The sequence below is a fragment of the Thunnus albacares genome, chromosome 2 (assembly GCF_914725855.1).
Source record: "Thunnus albacares chromosome 2, fThuAlb1.1, whole genome shotgun sequence".
NCBI classification, from domain to species: domain Eukaryota; kingdom Metazoa; phylum Chordata; class Actinopteri; order Scombriformes; family Scombridae; genus Thunnus; species Thunnus albacares.
The window spans coordinates 24,602,152-24,620,722 of NC_058107.1; the positions used below are offsets into that span (position 1 = coordinate 24,602,152).

Below are 18,571 nucleotides of genomic sequence, written 5' to 3' on the forward strand. Positions count from 1 at the left end.
TGACTATTAGATAAAAATATGCCACTGTTTTTCCACTCTAAAAAAAAAAAAAAATGTCAGCATGCTGTTACAGCATTCACACTTGTCTTTACATTTTTTTTTTTTTTTTTTTACAGAAGTCAGATTATTAAAACTTGCCTCAGGTTTGTGGGTAAATATAACAACCACTTGAATATTCTTGCTACCAGATTTCTGTTTGAACTTTTAGATAATCATCTTAGCATTTCTGAAAGTCCCAAAGTCAAGTAAAATGTAAAATAGTGTCTTTATGAGACCAGGCATTATGCACATATATTGATTGACAGCCTATTTTATTCAATGACAAAGTTTTAAGTTCAAAAGGGCATTATTTGTTATCTACTCAGAGTAACAACTGTACAATTAAATTCTTGCGACAAGACTAACTGCTATCCATAATAAACACAACAGCAATGATTGCATTGTATAAGACTGAATATATAAATTAACAATATAAAAATAAATACAAAATAAATAAACACTTAAAGGTATAAAAAGTACAAAAGCACTATGTGTAAAAATTGAAATATGCAAATGGCACCAGTATTGTACAGCTCCCATATGGTGAAGCATGAAAGTACCAAAGAAAGTATTGTATTTGGATATATTTTAGCTCCTGATCAGAGCACTGACTAGTCACAGACCATTTCACATTTTATATTATTGAAAAAAAAGTATTCAATATGTTCTGAGGGGCAGACATAATTTAATTCAGCCGAATGCCCATTAGACTTTATTTCATTTTTTTAAAGATTAAATTAAATTAACTTTCATTTCATTTTATATTATTTATTATTATATTTTTTTCTTCAACAAAATTAATTTAAATCCGGTGCGGCACTTTCAACACAATCCCCCGACAGTGAGAACTGTGTGGCGAAAAATCGATCCAAATAATGGAGACATCATTATTTAAAAATATGTATTATACCGGTTTGTAATTTTTAAAGCAGCTTTTCTATAATTTATTTGAACTCGGTGAAATGTGTGGAAAGTGCCGGAGTCTTTGTGAAAATAGATAAACATGCAGCAAGCTAACGTTACAGTGGAGCTGCTGCTGGTCATGTTTAGTGTCTTGTCGACAGATAACTGTCCACTAACGGAAGACAAAATATGAGGGATTTAACATAACTCAGGACGACGCTATACGAGAGCAGTATTTTGTTACTTCTGTTGCACTAACTTTGTTGTAAATGTTAGATAAGCTAATCAAGCTAAGTTAGCTAGCAAGCTACAGTGACTTTTCCTCTAAAAGAAGAAGACGAGAGGAAATACTTGCAATGTATCCTGATGGCTTCAACTTCTGCAGTAGAAAAAGGTTTGTAAGACATGTTTTTACTTATCCCTGCTACATTCCTGTTGGTCACTGAAGTTTACAAAACCATAGTTATGTAAAGCTCTGCACTGCAGCTGGCAGTAACGTTAAAAGTTAACGTTACTGTTTAGTGTGATGTATGCTGATGAATGATACGATTATTAGTTATTAGATGGGAAAAGGATTTAATATTAGAGCATAATAGAGGGAAAACCGTCCTTGATTCTCACCTGAAAGAATATTTCCTCTATATAAGACAAAAGACAGGACAAGAACACATTTAGATGCCTTTTAAACTCCACTAATATCCCTACTATCTGTTTACCTTTGGTAAACTATGTATCAGTATTGATTAAAAAAGCACAGTTCCCTAATAAAATGTTGACATTTCACAGCAACATGGCATGAAGGTGACAGGTGTCTAGCTTCTGACCCTAGAGATGGCACCCTGCGAGAAGCCACCATCCAAAGACTGACCTCCACCTCTTGCAGTAATGATACCACCGCATGGGTGGTGTTCACTGATCGTAGTAAAGATGTGGAGAGGGAAGAAGAAGAGGAGGAAGAAGAGGAAGCTGTGCCTGTTTCAAAACTCATGAGATCAGGCTTAAATCACTTTAACCGGGAGAAACCTGTGTTTGCCAGAAGCGTCACACATTCCAGGGCATGTGTCCCTTTAGAGCTGGGTGATGGGGACAAAGTCCCCTACACCATCAACAGATACCTGAGGGATTACCAGAGAGAAGGTATCAGGTTTATTTACAAGAACTTCATCCATTCCAGAGGTTGTATCCTGGGGGATGACATGGGCCTGGGCAAGACTGTACAGGTAAAAAGTATAAACAGCTGTGAGACCATTGTTTTCAGCAATTGCTAAAATGCGTGCTGTTTATTTATTCTTCATATTGCTGTCTCTTTCTCCTTCTCTGTCCTGTGTGCTGTTTATATATTCTTCATATTGCTGTCTCTTTCTCCTTGTCTTTCTTCACTTCTTTTATCTTATCTTAGGTCATTGGCTTCCTTGCTGCAGTGTTGCACAAAACAGGAACGTGGGAGGACATTGAGAACAACAAACCTCAGTTTCTGCAGAGTCAGATTCCCTCCAAGCAGAGTAAACCCAAGAAAGTGGGTACTGAAATAAGATGCTAACATAAAGCATTAAAAAAGTTTTAAAAAATCCTATAATGTCTTGATAGGAGAAATAGATTTTAAGGTGGTGCAGGTGTGTTCATTCAGACTAAGACTGCAACAGTGAAAAGCTGCAAGTATCAGAATGAACATGTCATCAATATGATTTTGGTATATTTTGTGATCAACTCTAGGTATTCCTGATTGTAGCCCCGCTGTCAGTGCTTTATAACTGGAAAGATGAACTGGACACATGGGGTCACTTCCAGTGTGTGGTGGTCCACGGGCTGAGGAAAGAGGAGGAGCTGGCTCGCATCAAGAAGGGACGCATTGAGATCGCTCTCACCACCTACGAGACTCTTCGACTTTGTCTGGACCAGTTTAATAAGTAAGAAGAAACATTCTCAGCACACAAAAGCATCATATATCATAAATGATACATTTTCTGTGTGTATGCATGTTAAACCATGATGTTATTTTGCTAAAGTCTTGATGAATTAGTTTCTGTTGTAGTAATGGATTTTTGTTACCTCTGCCCTCCTCGCAGCATAGACTGGTCTGCTGTGATTGTGGACGAGGCTCACAAGATAAAGAATCCAAATTCCCAGATCACTCAGGCCATGAAGGATCTGAAATGTCAGGTCTGAGAGCTTTGTGTTTATGTTTGTATTGTAGGGGGGACACTATAACTAGTGTGTAACTAGTAATGACTAGAGTGTGTGGATCTTCTGGAGTGTGCTGATGATGGAGGAAGGAAGTCAACAAGACTGGCGCCCTTTTCTCTGCGATTTCTTTCAAGTGTAGAGTCTGTACTCAGGCTCTTCTTATTTTCACTGTATTGAAAAGGAATTGAAATATGCCACCATTATAGTGTATTCAACTGCTCACTGCTTATTTTTACATTTAGGCTTTGGTTTTCATGGTAGCTTCTTACTTATATTTCTGTCAGATCAGAGTTGGCCTCACTGGTACCATCTTACAGAACAACCTTGAGGAACTGTGGTGCGTCATGGACTGGTGAGTCCAGAGACTTTTGCTTCAATTGTACATTTAAAAGCATATTTCAGACATGTCTTTCTCTGCTATGGAAGCAATGTTCAAAGCCAAATCATCCCTATTAGCTTTTAATGTATATATATTTTTTTTATTTGTTAAGCATTGTGTTTGTTATTCTGTGCAGGGCCATACCTAGTTGTCTTGGCAGCTTAGGACATTTTAAGAGCAAGTTTTCAGATCCCATTGAACAAGGGCAGAGACACAATGCAACAAAACGTGCCCTAGCCATAGGGAGGAAGACTGTCAAAGCCCTGGTGAAGAAGATTTCTCACAGGTTCCTCAGAAGGACTAAATCTCTGATCAAGGAACAACTGCCTAAGAAGGATGACAGGGTAGGATTGGTTGTTCTCTGGAAACATTCACCATCTACTTTATAGTATTCCATAATGACAATAATCAGGTGAAGGTTTATGTTGCTCTGTTGGGTTTTGTCCTAGGTGGTGTATTGCTCTTTGACCAACTTTCAGCGCACAGTATATCAGACGGTGCTGGACACTGAAGATGTGACATTGCTGCTGAGGTCTTCAGAGAAATGTGACTGTCAAAGTGGACGTACCCGAAGAAGCTGTTGCTATAAAGTTAGTTCACCCCTATTTACCATTTTACAGTCGCAACAGTAGCAACAGAGTAGGCTATGGCGTAGCCTACGATGTAAGGTGTTGACAGTGTTTTTGTAATTACTTTCACTGCCAGAAGGGGGAGACAAAAGTCCTGCACTCCAGCTTTAAGGGTCAAATTACCTAAATCAGACAAAATATACAAAGTATATTCTATACTAATTTACCTAACTTAATTATTTTGTTAATGTTTTGAGCAAGGTAAATAAGGGGGGAATATGCTTTACTGAATTTAGGTGAACTGACCCTTTAAATATCTACTGTACTTGTACTTTTTATACACCAGGTACTATAGTGAAATTCAAAACCCAACACAGGAGTCTGCTACAGTTTCTTTCATTTCATTGCAGGGAGGAACCCATCCAATATCCATTTGAATTTATATCAAAATTATGAGGTAATAGAATAAGGATTGGGCCTTTTTAAATAATACTTTCTTCTCTTCCAGACAAACTCAGAAGGTGTAAAAATTAAGGAGCTATACTTTAGTTACTTGGCCATATTGAGGAAGGTTGCCAACCATGCAGCACTGCTACAGTCCACTGCAGGAACCAGCAAGAAACAGGTATGAACATGTAGTCCTGCAACTCATTTTGTCTTCTAAATCATCAGATCTACAGTATCTCGTTCACTGACACGACTCATTTATTCTTATAGGAAAAGTATGTGAGTGCCATTTGTCAAAAAGTATTCCAGAAGTTTCCAGACTTTGTGCAAAGATGCAAAGATGAAGCATTTGAGGCCCTGTCTGACCCGATGTACAGTGGGAAAATGAAGGTACAGCACAAGAACAAAGGCTCCGTCACCAGTTCTTTACAAGCTGTTTTAGTGTAGATTACCATGTTTATCTTTCTTTTCAGGTTTTGCAGAAGCTGCTCAAATTTTATCTGCAAAAGAGAGATAAAGTGCTTCTTTTTTCTCTCTCAACTAAGGTGAGAGCTGTCTCTGGGTGTTTTGCGTGCATTGGAATCTGAATTTCTTGTGTCAATGAGTTTGCATGTATGATTGCAGAGATATGTTGTTTGAGAGTTGGATGGACAATAGGGTGAGATGTTTTCCCACAGTAAAATGGTTTGATGCTCACAGTGATGTAATCTAAAAGGGATTTTAGATGGTGTCAGAGTTGGAGTATGCTCGTTGGTCTTAGAGCTTTACGCCCATTCACATCCATTTGGCTTTTCAGCAACAGGCTTGATCACACGCACTAGAGCAGATGACATGTTTACAGAAAAAATGGTAGCAGGAGACATGGTTTTCTCACGACATGGATTAATAGGTAAGCCTTTGGGTTTACAAGTGAAAGCAATTGGGAGTTTTTGAGATAATTAGACTTGGCAGTGCAGAGTCTAATGGTTGCTGTCACCTGAGACAGTATGATAACATTTCACACTTCTGAGGTCATATGTTTTGCTTTTCGGGAATCATAGAATCCATACAGTATTGATTGCACGAGGTTCAATGTTAGCTCTGTAATATACCTACAAACCAAGAACATTATGTTGTATGTTTTCAATTCGACTTGTTTGTCTAGCATCTATATTTTATCTTTCATACAAACCATTCAGCCTTGGCGATGACTACATTCACATTATAGATTTACAGAGGATAGACATTGTCAGTTTTTTACACGGTTGATTCATATGTTTTGAACCCTTCAAAACTGTTTGTTTGTGTTTTCAACCTGACAGCTGTTAGATGTACTGGAGAGCTACTGCATGGCTGAAGGGCTAGACTACAGCAGGTTGGATGGAACCACCAAATCCAAAGAGAGAGTCCAGATTGTCAAAGAGTTCAACAGCTCCTCTCACATCAACCTCTGCCTGGTTTCCACCATGTTAGTATGCAAACCAATAATAAATATTTTTTTTTATAAAAGAAATAGCCTTTTGTTGTGCTTTATATGTACATTACAAACCTTAAATGGTGCTTTAATGCAGAATTAAGGCCTTGCAATACCAATTAGGGCTGCTACATTTATTTATATTCCAACAGTAACTGCTTATTTTAATATATTCAAAACCTGCTAACAACTGACTCTTTGTCTTGTCAGGGCGGGTGGTCTTGGTCTAAACTTTGTAGGGGCCAATGTGGTAGTACTGTTTGACCCAACATGGAACCCAGCCAATGATCTCCAGGCTATTGACAGGTACGTTGTTAGCCATGTCTGAACTAACAGTTTTTAATGTTTTAATGTACTGTATCTTCCCTCAGCTAGCTTCAAGAAGCACCAAAGCTGCTAGTATTGCCTTTCTATTCATATTCTTTGCTGATTGTTGTCACATACAGTGTATATCAAAATGTCCAGTCATTGTAATAATAATATTTACGTGTATATGTTTGTGTGTCTTTTCAGGGCTTATCGTATTGGCCAGTGTAAGGATGTGACTGTTCTCAGACTGATCTCACTGGGGACTGTAGAGGAAGTTATCTACCTCAGACAAGTTTACAAACAGGTACCAGACAATTATGACAATTACAATTATGGAAACTGTCTCTGTCTGCATTTGAGTGGCACCTTGAGTTGATTCCACATGTTAGCATGTGACTATTATATGACACAAGATCATTTTATTTTCGGTTAGGCTCAATAATATGCATTCAGTGCTCAGTAATCTTTCTAACTACTTCTTTATGTTTTCCCCCAGCAATTGCAGTGCTCAGTTATGGGCAAGGAGAGTGCGCGGCGGTACTTTGAGGCAGTGCAGGGGCACGGTGTCCATAAGGGGGAGCTGTTTGGGATCAAAAACCTCTTCAGGCTGCAGACCCAAGGGACATGCCTTACTCGCAAGATTTTAGAGGTTAGATTGCCTGTGGGCCTTTTACTACTGCAGGTTTAGGGATTAATGATGTGTTCGACTGAAGTGTACTGCCTCAACTCACAATACAATGTTTCACAAAACAGCCAACAAAACTTTATTTTTATTGTTTAGAATTTACTCTTATGTTGTCATGGTATTTGTCAAGATTATGAGCTGGAGGCCCTTAAATACTAAAAGAAAAAAAAAAGTTTTTTTGGAAAGCATATTGCACTTACTGTTATTTCTGATATTAATACTTCAGATACATGCCTAAAACGCCAAAAATAATGTTTTGTCTCCTCAGAAAGATGAAAACTGAAAGATAAAGTCTGTTGTTGATGATTCTGACATCATTTGTTTGATGTTGTATGATGAAATGTTAATATTTTGTGTGGCTCACTTTGGTTCTTCCTGTTAGCGAGAAGGACAAGTGGAGGCTGGTGTAATGACAACCAGCACACACACAGGCGAGGAGAAGGAGGAGGAGACGAAGAGAGTTAGCGTGAGTAACTCTGCCGTTCTCAGAGACCCAGAACATGGGGCACTCATCTTTCCCATCCCTCACTCCATCTGCCTTCCCAGGCGGCCCACTCATCCTCCCATTCCCACGTGAAAGAGGGGATACCTCAAACTGGGGGCCTTCCTGTCTGTCAGTCAAACAACCCACACACCACCACAATCTCATTTAACTTTGTCTGCCTTAGCTCTGCATTTTCTGATTGTTACTTTCCCCCATAATTCTTCACCCTACAGTCCTCCTACTCTCTTAAAGTGGTCTTTTCCAAAATAGATATGCTCCATTTATAAGAAAAAACAGCTCCTACTCTAAAAAAAATTGTGAAAATTAGATAAATGATGTTACTTTGAAAGAAAGAATAAGTAGAATCTATCTTGTCAATAGTAAATACCCCACTGTAGGCTTTAAAGGTGGCTATAAAGTTTTTAGTTTCCTCAACAGCTGTGGTTAGTTCGAGTTCAGTCAGTTATAATAAATTTATATGGTGAACAAAAAGACCCACAGAAACCTTTTAAACCACTGCTCCTCATTATTTTTCAGCAGTGAAACTAGAAGTGGTGTATTTACTTAAAGTATGAGTATTTGCAACATGCTGAGCGTATGGATGGACAGCGGATTGTTTTCAAAAGTTTCAGTGGACATTTTGATTATTTTTTTCCTGTCATGATAACTTCACATCATTGGAATCTATTGTAACTGACTGACCATGGCTCCTGTTCTCTATCAGTGAGAAAACGTTTTACAACCACCTTCCAAGCTGACAGCAGATGGGTATTTAATACTCTCAAAAGAAAAGAGTATCACTTAAAGGACTTGGCTTAAAAAGAACATTTTTACACTAAACTCTGTATTTTTGTGAAACTCAAGGAAGAGGTTCTCTTTGTCTGCCTCTCTTTTTCTCTCCGATGCCGTGTAAAACAGCTGGATATAATTACCTAGTGTCCTGATGGAAGGAGCAGACCACACTGAAGTCTATCTTCTGCTTTTCAGCTATTTATTTACACAGCGATACCCCTTATCATCCTGTTCCCAGCCAGGGCTGCACTGTGCTGCACACTGTCCTTTTTTACAGGGCTGCTGCTCCACTGAGGCCATTTAGAGTTTTGAAAACATACAGAATACACTGGGGTGTCTTATCACGCACAGAAAGAAGCTTGAGGCGTGTAAGCACCCACTCGCACACAACCTCTGCAGAATTGGGTTGTGAGTCGTGTAGTTCGCAATTTTTGTAAAATTTGGATCTCTGGTGGTGGTCGCTCCCATAAAGACTCATTCATATAACTCCAGGAAATGTTATGACCCATTTGTCTTCTTCATATTACATCATAATGGAGGGCATGTGTCACATTGATGTTTATTATGATTTATTGTTGCAAACATCTGTTTTCTATTACACAATGAATTCTCTCATAGGCTGGTCAATTTAGAGATGGCACGAACAAAGGAGCTGCAAAATTTGTTGCTTTTTGTAGCAATTTCATAGCTAAATGTTTTTTAAACATATTCATTTTTCAATGTAATTTACCTGTTTGTTTATGCTATTTTATTAAAGGAACCTGGAGATTCTTCAACTACAAATGCCGCTACACTGAATAATGAACCAATCAAGGAGAACAGAGATGCATCAAAGATCCCTAGAGGGGTGCTTGACTTCAGCAGTGGTAGCGAAGAGGATGAGGAGCAGCAGGGGCTTAGGAGGAAAGCCTCAGACCATAGTGCAGCGGATGGCACAAGGGGTGGGAACGCTGCCACTGGTCCTGGTCGAATGACTCTCCTCCAGCACGGTTTCTCTAGACTGCTCCAAGCGGTCAAAGAAAAACCAGAGTCAGGAGAAGGGGACAGTAGTCCAGATGTTGAAGAAATCACCTCTGACGAAGACAATAAAGATCAAGGGAACTCAAGAAATAAGGACAGTACCTCCACTGGCACCAATAAGAACTCCAGTGCAAGGAATGGTGCGGTTTGTCTGCCTAAATTGGGAACAAGGGTGGGAGAAAACGGAGATGGTGGGAGACAAGAGAGGATTTCTCTGTTGAAAGAGACTGATGATGCTGTAAGAAAGAGTCTGGTCCAGAAAGGTTGGACATGTAAGAAAATTATAGTGGATGAGGAGAGTGATGAAAACTCCTCACCAGACAGAAAGAAACGTAACAAGCTCAAAACTCTAGTTCCCAAAGTGCACCAATTCAAGGGTTACTCAGATGAATCTGAGGATTTGGACATAGATGCAGTGACATGCCCTAAGAAGGATGCTTTAAGTTCACACAGTAGAGGAGGAAGAGAAGACCACAGCAGAAAGAGGCCAAGTGCTAGTGTGAGGCACAAAGCCAGATCCAAACACACAGAGGACATAGAGACTTTTACATCTTCAGAGGATGAGTACACTCCTATTAAGAAAGGGAGATATAGAGGATGTCACTTTACATCTCCACAGACGGATAGATCCAGATCTGCAACAATAGACAGGACAAGAACAAGGAAGCAAGCAGAGGCGTCCAAAGCTGTTTCATTTACACATCTGAGAAGTCAGAAATCCCCTGCATCCAAAGGAGTGGATGGAACCATTGACAGTGTGCTAGGTCAGATTCAGTGCTTATTTGTCACTTTCATATATGCCAGAAAGTTTTAATGAATCTACTTGCATGCTAATGGTACGTATTTTGGTTTAAAGGCGGTGTACAAGAGGTGGTGTATACCCACTCTAACCAACGTGTTGTGGGCGGGAGCAAAGCGGAGGAACGGATCAGTAGAGCCGCTGTACGAGATGTGTTTGAACGAAAGATGTATTCTCAGCTCCCAGCTAATCACCTTCTCAGCACCCAGGAGGTACAGTTCACACTCATAACACTGGTTTAGCACACTGCTTCTCCAAACATATGATATTGTGGTTATACTGTATCTGTCATCTGTCAGTATTACAATAATCCACAGATCTCACTGTAAACAGTGTCATTAAGACCTGTTTTCTACGCCTATGCCTGGCAACTGGATATGACCGTGCAGAATCAGCTTGCAGTTGAGTAGGTTGCCTATATCAGCATCATAATGCTGCATGATTTCATCCACTTTCATGTCATCACAAGCCTGCAAAGAATGCAACATAACAGAAATACAAAAAGTTCATAGTGAGGTCTGTGGCTTACTGTGAATAACTTCATTAGATTTCTGGGATAGATGTGTTTGAAGTAAATTTTATTTATTTATTTATTTTAAATGTAATTATTTGGTGAGGTACAAATCAAATATCACTCTGCTCTGTTTTATTGAGCTGTTTGCTTACATCTCCACAAAACACATGTCTAAACTCAGCAATCATTATACATTTTGAATGATAACTCCATATAAGAGAAATTAATAGGTTATCGGGTGATTATGGGTAAACAGCCCTTTATGTAATAATGTTTGATGTGTTTTTGCCACTCCTACTGTAAGTTCATCAACATCAGCTGTATGTAAAACAAATTGATTTAGATATTTGATTTTCTTAAAGCAGCTATATATATATTTTTTTCAATCATATATTTTTAAAATAATTTATCAAACCTATAAAGAATTATCACTCGACTGAGCAGCTCCACTCCGTTCCCGAGCTTTATAGCGAGTTGTTCATCGTTAAGCTGTCTGGCCCACAACATGACATGTTTTAGTTCACTCTCACCGCTCTCATTGCGTCATTTTCAGTCGCAGCAGGCAGCTGTTTTCAGAGAAAAAGCTCTAAAAACTAACTCACTGTATGTTCCCTGCTCAGCACCAAAGGCAAATGGACAAAATTAGGGACTAGGGGGTGAACATAAAGTGGGGTATCTAGCTGCTAAAGAGCCAGATGTGTTGTTCAGGACCAAAAACTGAGCCAAAAGAGTGAATATTGGACATACATTTGCCAGGTGTCCAGGAACACAACCCATAATGAATGTTAATGTTGCCTCATAACTGCTGGATGTATAAATGAGCAACTGTTTGCTAAAAGTTCACCATATCAACCTAGAAGGTGATATTGTGTCATTGTTGTGTTCTCAACTTGTTTCCACTGCTATGTCCCAACTATGACACAGAAGACTTTTTCAGAAAAAAAGAAAGAATGCTTTGTGATTATGGAATTTTAGTTTCTCCATGATTAGCTAAGAGGTGTTGTAATGCATAGCCTGAGGTAGAAATAACTCAAACTCACGCTCACTTTTAATAAAACTTGTTTGATTGTACCAGAGCTTGTCGTCAAGCCTGCCAGACAGTCCACCCTGCCCTGCTACTGTCAAACCGGAGGAACCAAGTGTGGACCATTCGATAACCTTCACCAACAAGAGCGTACACCACACCAGACAAACCACTTTCATCATTGGAGAAACTCCCGAGGCCATACGCAGGTACTGAAAGCGTGTCAGAGAGGATGAAGTTAAGAGACAAGAACAGAGCAGAGAAGCTTATAGCAGTGAAGATAAAACAAACAAGCAGAGAGGAAGACAGAAAGGAAAAAAAAGTGTGGTAGTTGAGGATGAAATATGATGGATATCCAATGAGAGAATAAAGCAAAGCTACAAGAGGGTTGGATGGAAAATAATTAAGTGATGGGTAGACTTGGAGAAGTAAAAGGACTTTAGATAAAAGAGTGTGCAACAAAAGATGAAAGAAGAAAAAGTTTGGATCGGAATAAAGTGGGCAAGTGGATGAAAGGAGGAGAAAGTGGTGTAACGAGTGGAGTTGTGGGGAGGGAAGGAAAGAAGAGAGGAATTCCTGGCAGTGTAGGGAAGTGGGCCAAAACTCACCGCAGATATGATGTTGAGCGCCCCCACCTGGGCGTCAAGAGTTGTGTGTTTCCGTGTGTGTGTGTGTTGTGTGTTTAGAGAGAGAGAGACAGACCACCTCTGAGCTCTCCCTTCCACCTATTTCCCAGCATCATGCCAAAGATTACCCAGTTGTGTTCAGGCTCAACAGTGCAGGAGTTTTCCCCTCCACAACCACAGCCCTCCTGAGACGAACCAAAAATGATTGCCCGAGGACTTCCAAACCCACACTGATACACACACACACACACGTCCTAACAAGCATTTACGCACACATACGGACACACTGTACTCAAATACACAGCTCTGTCATGCTGCATCACCTCCGCCCCCTACTTCTCAAAATACACTCATAAACAGACACCTTTGTGTCTCCAATCTCACACCCCAAGGGGAAGACTGTATCTCTGCCCAGAGGCTCACCAGGGAGCGAAAATACACACTAGTTATATTGATATCCCCTCAATTAACCTTGCTGTTTAATGATTTAAATCCACATGCACGTCGGGTTTTACTGCCGTTACTTTTATTTATTGTTTTTCCAGTGAAAGCCACAAATGGTAATAACACCACCATAATGCTCCTGCACCACCAGTGACTTTGAAGTATTTCTGTCCCTGAGTCTGGTTAGACCAAAGTTTTAATGACTGCCTAGGAGCTCAGGAAAAACACCTCATACTGCATGACTGTCTGGATATGAGCCTGAATATGTGGAGAACTATTCATCTTAGGCTAAGCTTGACAGACCCACAGAATATCTGATTAATAGTATGGGCCTTGTGGCTTTTTAAAGACGGTGTAAGTAAGTAGCTTACAGTGCGCTCACATGTGCCAAATTCTAGCCTCAGACTAACTGAACGTGTTGAATAGTTCACAGGATTTTAGCAGGTGATATTAGTTATAAAAACATCTTGTTATCTTCATTATTTGAGAATTTTTCTATGCATTTATGTGTTTTCACATCCCTTTATGTGTCCTTTGTGTGCTTGTGTGTAGGCAGCAGCTGGAGGAGATGGCGGCAAAATTAAAATTTCCCTCAGTCCATCAATTTGCATCGGAGGTTCTGAGAAGCAACTCAACCCAGAGACTGGCCTGGTTACGGCTGTATTACACCTCACTGAACCATCCAGAACTGGCCAACACAGTCACAAACAACTTCCCACATCATGATTCAGCGCTGACTTCCTCTTCTTCAACTGCTACCTCCACACCATCCACCAAAGCAGCACCTCAGACAGCTGCCACAAAGTCTCACACAGAGACCAGAACCCTACAAAAGGATGGTCCTAAACCCAAGAAGAGGTCTAAATACCCTCAGAAGTATCTGGAACCCCAGACCAAGCCTGGAACCCTACAAAGCAATGTTTCTCTGCCTCAGAAAAAGCCAAAAATCCCACAAAATGATGTTCCGGAACCCAAGATAAAGCCTAAAAAAGGTGGTTCAGAACCCCAGAAAAAGCAAACGAACCCACACAAGAATGTTCTAGAAGCTCTAAGTGATGTTCCAAGTCCTGAGTCAGAGGAGCAGGAGGAGACGGTCTGCAGTGCCAGAGGACACAAGAGGACAAAGAGGGGTAGTGTTTCTAGTTCTGGAGCCTTCAGAGCTGGTGGTGGTCTTGGCGTGGATCGGGCCGGCAGCAGTGGTCTGGGGCCCGGGGAGGCTGCTGCTTTCCTGATCCACGAAGACACAGATACTCCTTCTTCTCTGGACCTCAGCCATGACTGGTCCACCACATTGTCTAAACCCACAGCACAGGGAGCGGAGCGAGAGCAAAAATCGTCTTCCACAACTAGTGAAACTTTTCAAGGGAAGAAAGTAAATGTTCAAGCCCTTTCCCCTCCAGAACAGGCCCCATCTATCTCCAGTCACCGTTCCCTCCTCACAGATCTGTTAGGAGACACCTCAATCCTCGACGACTTGTTAAAACCCAAGCTCAGGGGTGCACAGCAGAGCAGATCCCCAAAAACACCAGCTACATCCTCCTCAGTGTCAGCAAACACATGTCTTGCCACACCTCCATCCAGAAATGCTGTTAATACTGATCCTGGTGCACGAGACTCTCTGTCCTCTCAAAGTTCACACACATCACCGCCACCACCTACACACCAGACGGCATCAAAGGGAAGCCGCAAAGACTTCTGGGACATCCTGAATGAGGGTAATGAAGAGAGTATCAACAGGTTGACAGATCTGGCAGAAGTGCAGAGGGTTTGCATCAACACAAACTTTGCAGCTAGAACTCGGTCTATAGGGGAGGGGAGCAAGAGTCTGTGGAAGACTAACGAGAAGTTTCTGTGGAAGAAATAATACAGAAGACATTTTAGATTGTGTTAAATTTGTTCTTAGATGTCTTCTAGTTTTGCAGTTCTAAATGAACGGTTTATAAAGACAAATACTATGAAATAAGATTTTATACTATCATCTGTACCTTTTTAAATGTTTTTTTAAAAAAAGTTTTATTTCTACCATTAATGAAATAATGAAAACATTCTGTGTTAACCCAATTAGTGAGTTACTGGCATAATGTCGAGTGTTACTTGAATAAACAACATGTTCATCACTCTTGGAATGTAAACCTGTGTAGATTGTATGGAAATTATTACCACACACAACCCCTGGTGAAAGACTGTAATTTCTCATCACAGAGACATTTATACATATAAAAATAAGTAGAAACAAGCCAGATGAATCACAGCAGTAAATTCTGAATAAGTAACATATCAGTGTTACAAGAGTGTAACAAATAATTGATATAAATGTGTTCAGGCCTCTTGTGCGCATATGTAGTAAAAGGTCAGTGTCACCGTCTCAACTTCTGCCTCTGATACGATGTTAAGTGGATGTTTTGACAAAGAAAACCCAACCCGCTGTGGGCATTAGCCATTACTGTTATCCGATACCATGTGTGCCACCCCGGGACTGTTGGTGGCCCTGCAGAGTTATCACTTAATACTTCTTAATGGCTGTTACGTCTCCGTCACTCTGAACCCCCTCACTGCCTCCCTCTCCCCACAACAGTGTGTATAGATATTGTGTAGATGGACTACACAGTTCTCTGTGCAGTAATCTGATAGTCTGCGGTGCGGCTCAGTTGTGCCTTAAACGCCCCTCAGAGTGGGAGCTGCTGCGCTATTAGTGAAATAACAACAAGCTTGGAGAGGAGGGAGTAGTAATTACACCCACCTATCCATCCATCCAGTGTCTCAAACTCTGATATGTTGACGGAATTATTTGCACAACCCCAAAAAACCCCCAAAAAAGTAATTAAAATATAAAACTCATAGCTTAGCTCTTAAGTGAAAACAAAGTAAGCTCTTACTGTGTGTGTGTGTGTGTGTGTGCTTGCACATGAGTGCGCATGTGTGCTGAACCCCACAGCTGTGTTTGACCTCTTTCAGCTGTTGCACTGAAGTAAGCAGAACCCCAAAGAGAGCTGCTCTGTTTAAGTGTTATGTTTTGTTTAGCAGAAATGAGAAAGTGCTGATAGCTATCAAAAAACAAGAGAAAGAGTGCATGCCTCAACAGGGCATGCAGCTAGGCAATACTATGTATGTGTGTGTGTGTGGGGATGGGGGTAGGGGGGGGCATGTATTCCTTCTGGGTGGTAGATCATGACTATCTTCACACACACACACACACACACACACACACACATTCAGGCCACACATCCGTCACACCTGTTCAAATCGCAGACAGAAGAGAATAATAAGCCCTTTCTCTCTTCCCTACCCCAAACCCTTCCCTCTCTGTCTTTCTCTTTCTGTTTCACCCGCAACCGAGATTTGCAGATCCCTATCGGCCTTTTTGTAGTCATAGTCTGGTTCAAGTGAGATAGCAGAGAGGCTTAGCGTTTGACTGACAATAGAAAGGCTCACCAACTGACTGACGGTGGTTGGAGGCTAATGGAGGCCAGCTAACATGGCTCAGTGGCAAACAAAGCTCTCTTATCCTTAACTCTTAACTGCAGCATTCTGCTAAGGATCTGGAGTGAGACGTACAACCGCCATGAGTGATCTGTGACAATGTCTGAAGTCAGTCTGATAATTGTATTATTTATATTTCATTACATGCCGTGTGGTGCGGTTTCCCCACACCTAGAAGGGGTCGTGTGAAATACCACCAAAGAGACGTGCGTGTTTTTCCAGGTCTCCCATTAGCGTCTTGTCTCTTTTTGTCAAGGCCAGGGTGAGAAGTCTGTTTACATTTCCTGCCACAATAACGTGGGTGTCTGTGAGTCTGTTATAAACTAGACGTTAAGAAGGAGCGGCAGAGAGACAGCCCTGGCCTTGCGGGTTTATTTGCAGAAGTCAGACTGTGACACCTAGTTTGATTTGATTAGTAAAAAGCTGTGAATGAGTGCTGACCCATGCTGACCTGGAGCCTGTATGGGCCTCGTTTTGTCTCTGGCTCAGGTTTCCATACGATGACTCTGCAACGTGTTAAGAAAATCTGCAAACTGTCACTTATGGAGAACTCCAGTTTTGTGCAAATGCATACATAACATAACAACTCAGGAAACATGTATCATTAGTGTGTAATGATCTCAGGTCATTAAAAAGTTGTATGTAACTCGGCATCATAGGTGTTTATGAGAGAACAGAGTAAATGGTTTGTATCTAAGGCCTGTGAAAAAAAACTTTTAGGTGACTCAGCAAGCAAACAATTATGATAGGGGGGCTCTGAGTCCTCCTGTTGTTACGGTAACAGGCTGAGGAGGTCTCTAAATGCGAAAAAGAAGAACCCCCCCCCATCACCACCACCTTCATTAGGAAATTACACACCATTTGCCCCTCATTCCTATCCAGTTACCCAGGCAACTGTTAGCTGTAATTTGGGTTAATTCACTGGCTCCTGGGCCCTTCCGTTCCCCATTGTGCCCCATCATAAAAGAGATATAACACAGATGCACACACACACACACACACACACACACACAAACTAAGTTTCTAATGCACAAACGCACACAGTAAGAGAGACTAATCCTCATTTTGTTTCCCTCGCAACACGGCTGGAAATAGACCGTGCGTGTGAATTTCAATGAAGGAGAGGCTGTGCAAAACTCACTACTTAAATCTATTCATTCCCAACACCTGTACAGAGCTGTAGGAGTGAGTAAGTGATCGAATTCAACACAGAGTAGATGAAAATAGGAGTCACATTTCCAAATTTTGCTCAAAAAGACACTTGTCCTCTCTGACCCTCTCCTGTCTTGAAGGTGGGAGAGAGAGAGAGAGAGAGATAGAGGGAGGTCCATTCTTTTACTCCTTTCAGAACAAAAGGAATGGAAAATTGTGTGTTTTCCCATGGGGTAAATATTGAGAGAGCAGAGATAAACGTACGGAAGAAAGGCTTTTCTGAGCCGCCTGAGTCTCTGTTGCACTGCCAAAGGCCCGTGCGTCACTTGATCCATTGTTTAGTGTAGAGAGGTCTCAGTAAGCAAGCGGCTGCCTCCCTGCTCCAGCTGCAGCCTCTCTACTGTTTATGTTTGCAGGGCCCTTCGCCTTGAAGTGAGGCTATACAAGCAAAGCCTAGCCATATGTGAGCACTGGGCTGTCGGAGAAGTCACTGGCCTTTTCTTTTCCCCTTTTCGATCCATCTCTCCCCCTGAACCTCTTCTTCTCTTACCTCTCTCTCTCTTCCCTACCTTCCATTCTCCATTCACCTCTCTGCCTCTTCCTCTGTCTTGTTTGCTTTCCCTTGCTGACAGTGCAGCCCGTCCCTGACAGCCAGCTCTTTTGGAGAAGATGAAGGGTCGGAATTATCTTCTTGAGTTTCAAAGACCTCCGTCCTGCATAGGAGAGTGGTGGGTATTATTACTCCTGTGAGAAATAATTACCCCTAAAACTCCTATGTGAGAATGAATCTCCATGTGTTGAGGGACAAAGTTTGAGAGACAAGGTGGTAATTATGTCACATGCATATGTCTGCTAGTATAAATATTGAAATATTTATAGGAGTATATCATAAGGACAAGCACAGCACATTCTTGAGATGGAAAACATTCAGAGAGAGAAAGCCACTGAAGGGAATATGGAAACAAAAATGTGCACTATATGTAATTGGCAATTGGGGTTTTATAGCTTTTAGATGATTAACTCAAATATTTTCATTGGGAGTTCAGCCTTATCCAGTGATGGGGGTAAAATTGCTATCTTGATTTATCATGTTAGATTAGATTTTTTTTTTAAGCATTAAGGTGAATAAGTTCCAGTCTTAAACTCCAACTCCTGGGTCAACCTGGAAAATTATTTGCAGGGCAGGTTCAGTGTACTAGAGTGTGTATGTATCTGAAGGTTAGTGGTCCTGACCTTGGCTCCTGGGTGGGCTGCGGTGGCTGTGTGCT

General features: G+C 41.0%; 1 protein-coding gene across 1 annotated transcript; it reads left to right on the forward strand.

Annotated features, from left to right (window-relative positions):
• The first annotated feature begins 912 nt into the window (after nucleotides 1-912).
• On the forward strand, nucleotides 913-14,803 carry ercc6l2 (excision repair cross-complementation group 6-like 2). Its single transcript, XM_044374482.1, has 20 exons — nucleotides 913-1,336; nucleotides 1,729-2,162; nucleotides 2,342-2,458; nucleotides 2,656-2,849; nucleotides 3,009-3,102; nucleotides 3,411-3,478; nucleotides 3,642-3,849; nucleotides 3,955-4,095; nucleotides 4,583-4,699; nucleotides 4,792-4,911; nucleotides 4,995-5,066; nucleotides 5,823-5,968; nucleotides 6,185-6,280; nucleotides 6,488-6,587; nucleotides 6,780-6,932; nucleotides 7,351-7,434; nucleotides 9,002-10,028; nucleotides 10,121-10,275; nucleotides 11,653-11,810; nucleotides 13,224-14,803. The coding sequence occupies exons 1-20, from the start codon at nucleotides 1,309-1,311 to the stop codon at nucleotides 14,533-14,535; spliced, it is 4,824 nt and encodes a 1,607-aa protein (XP_044230417.1). The 5' UTR covers nucleotides 913-1,308; the 3' UTR covers nucleotides 14,536-14,803.
• Nucleotides 14,804-18,571: the final 3,768 nt, after the last annotated feature.

What these genes read in the sequence shown, in the direction of transcription:
- ercc6l2 (XM_044374482.1), top strand. Translation starts at nt 1,309, where the DNA reads ATGGCTTCAACTTCTGCAGTAGAAAAAG. An exon ending in TTTTTTCTCTCTCAACTAAG is followed by an intron (nt 5,067 to 5,822) that starts GTGAGAGCTGTC and finishes TCAACCTGACAG; the next exon opens with CTGTTAGATGTACTGGAGAG. An exon ending in TCAGACAAGTTTACAAACAG is followed by an intron (nt 6,588 to 6,779) that starts GTACCAGACAAT and finishes GTTTTCCCCCAG; the next exon opens with CAATTGCAGTGCTCAGTTAT.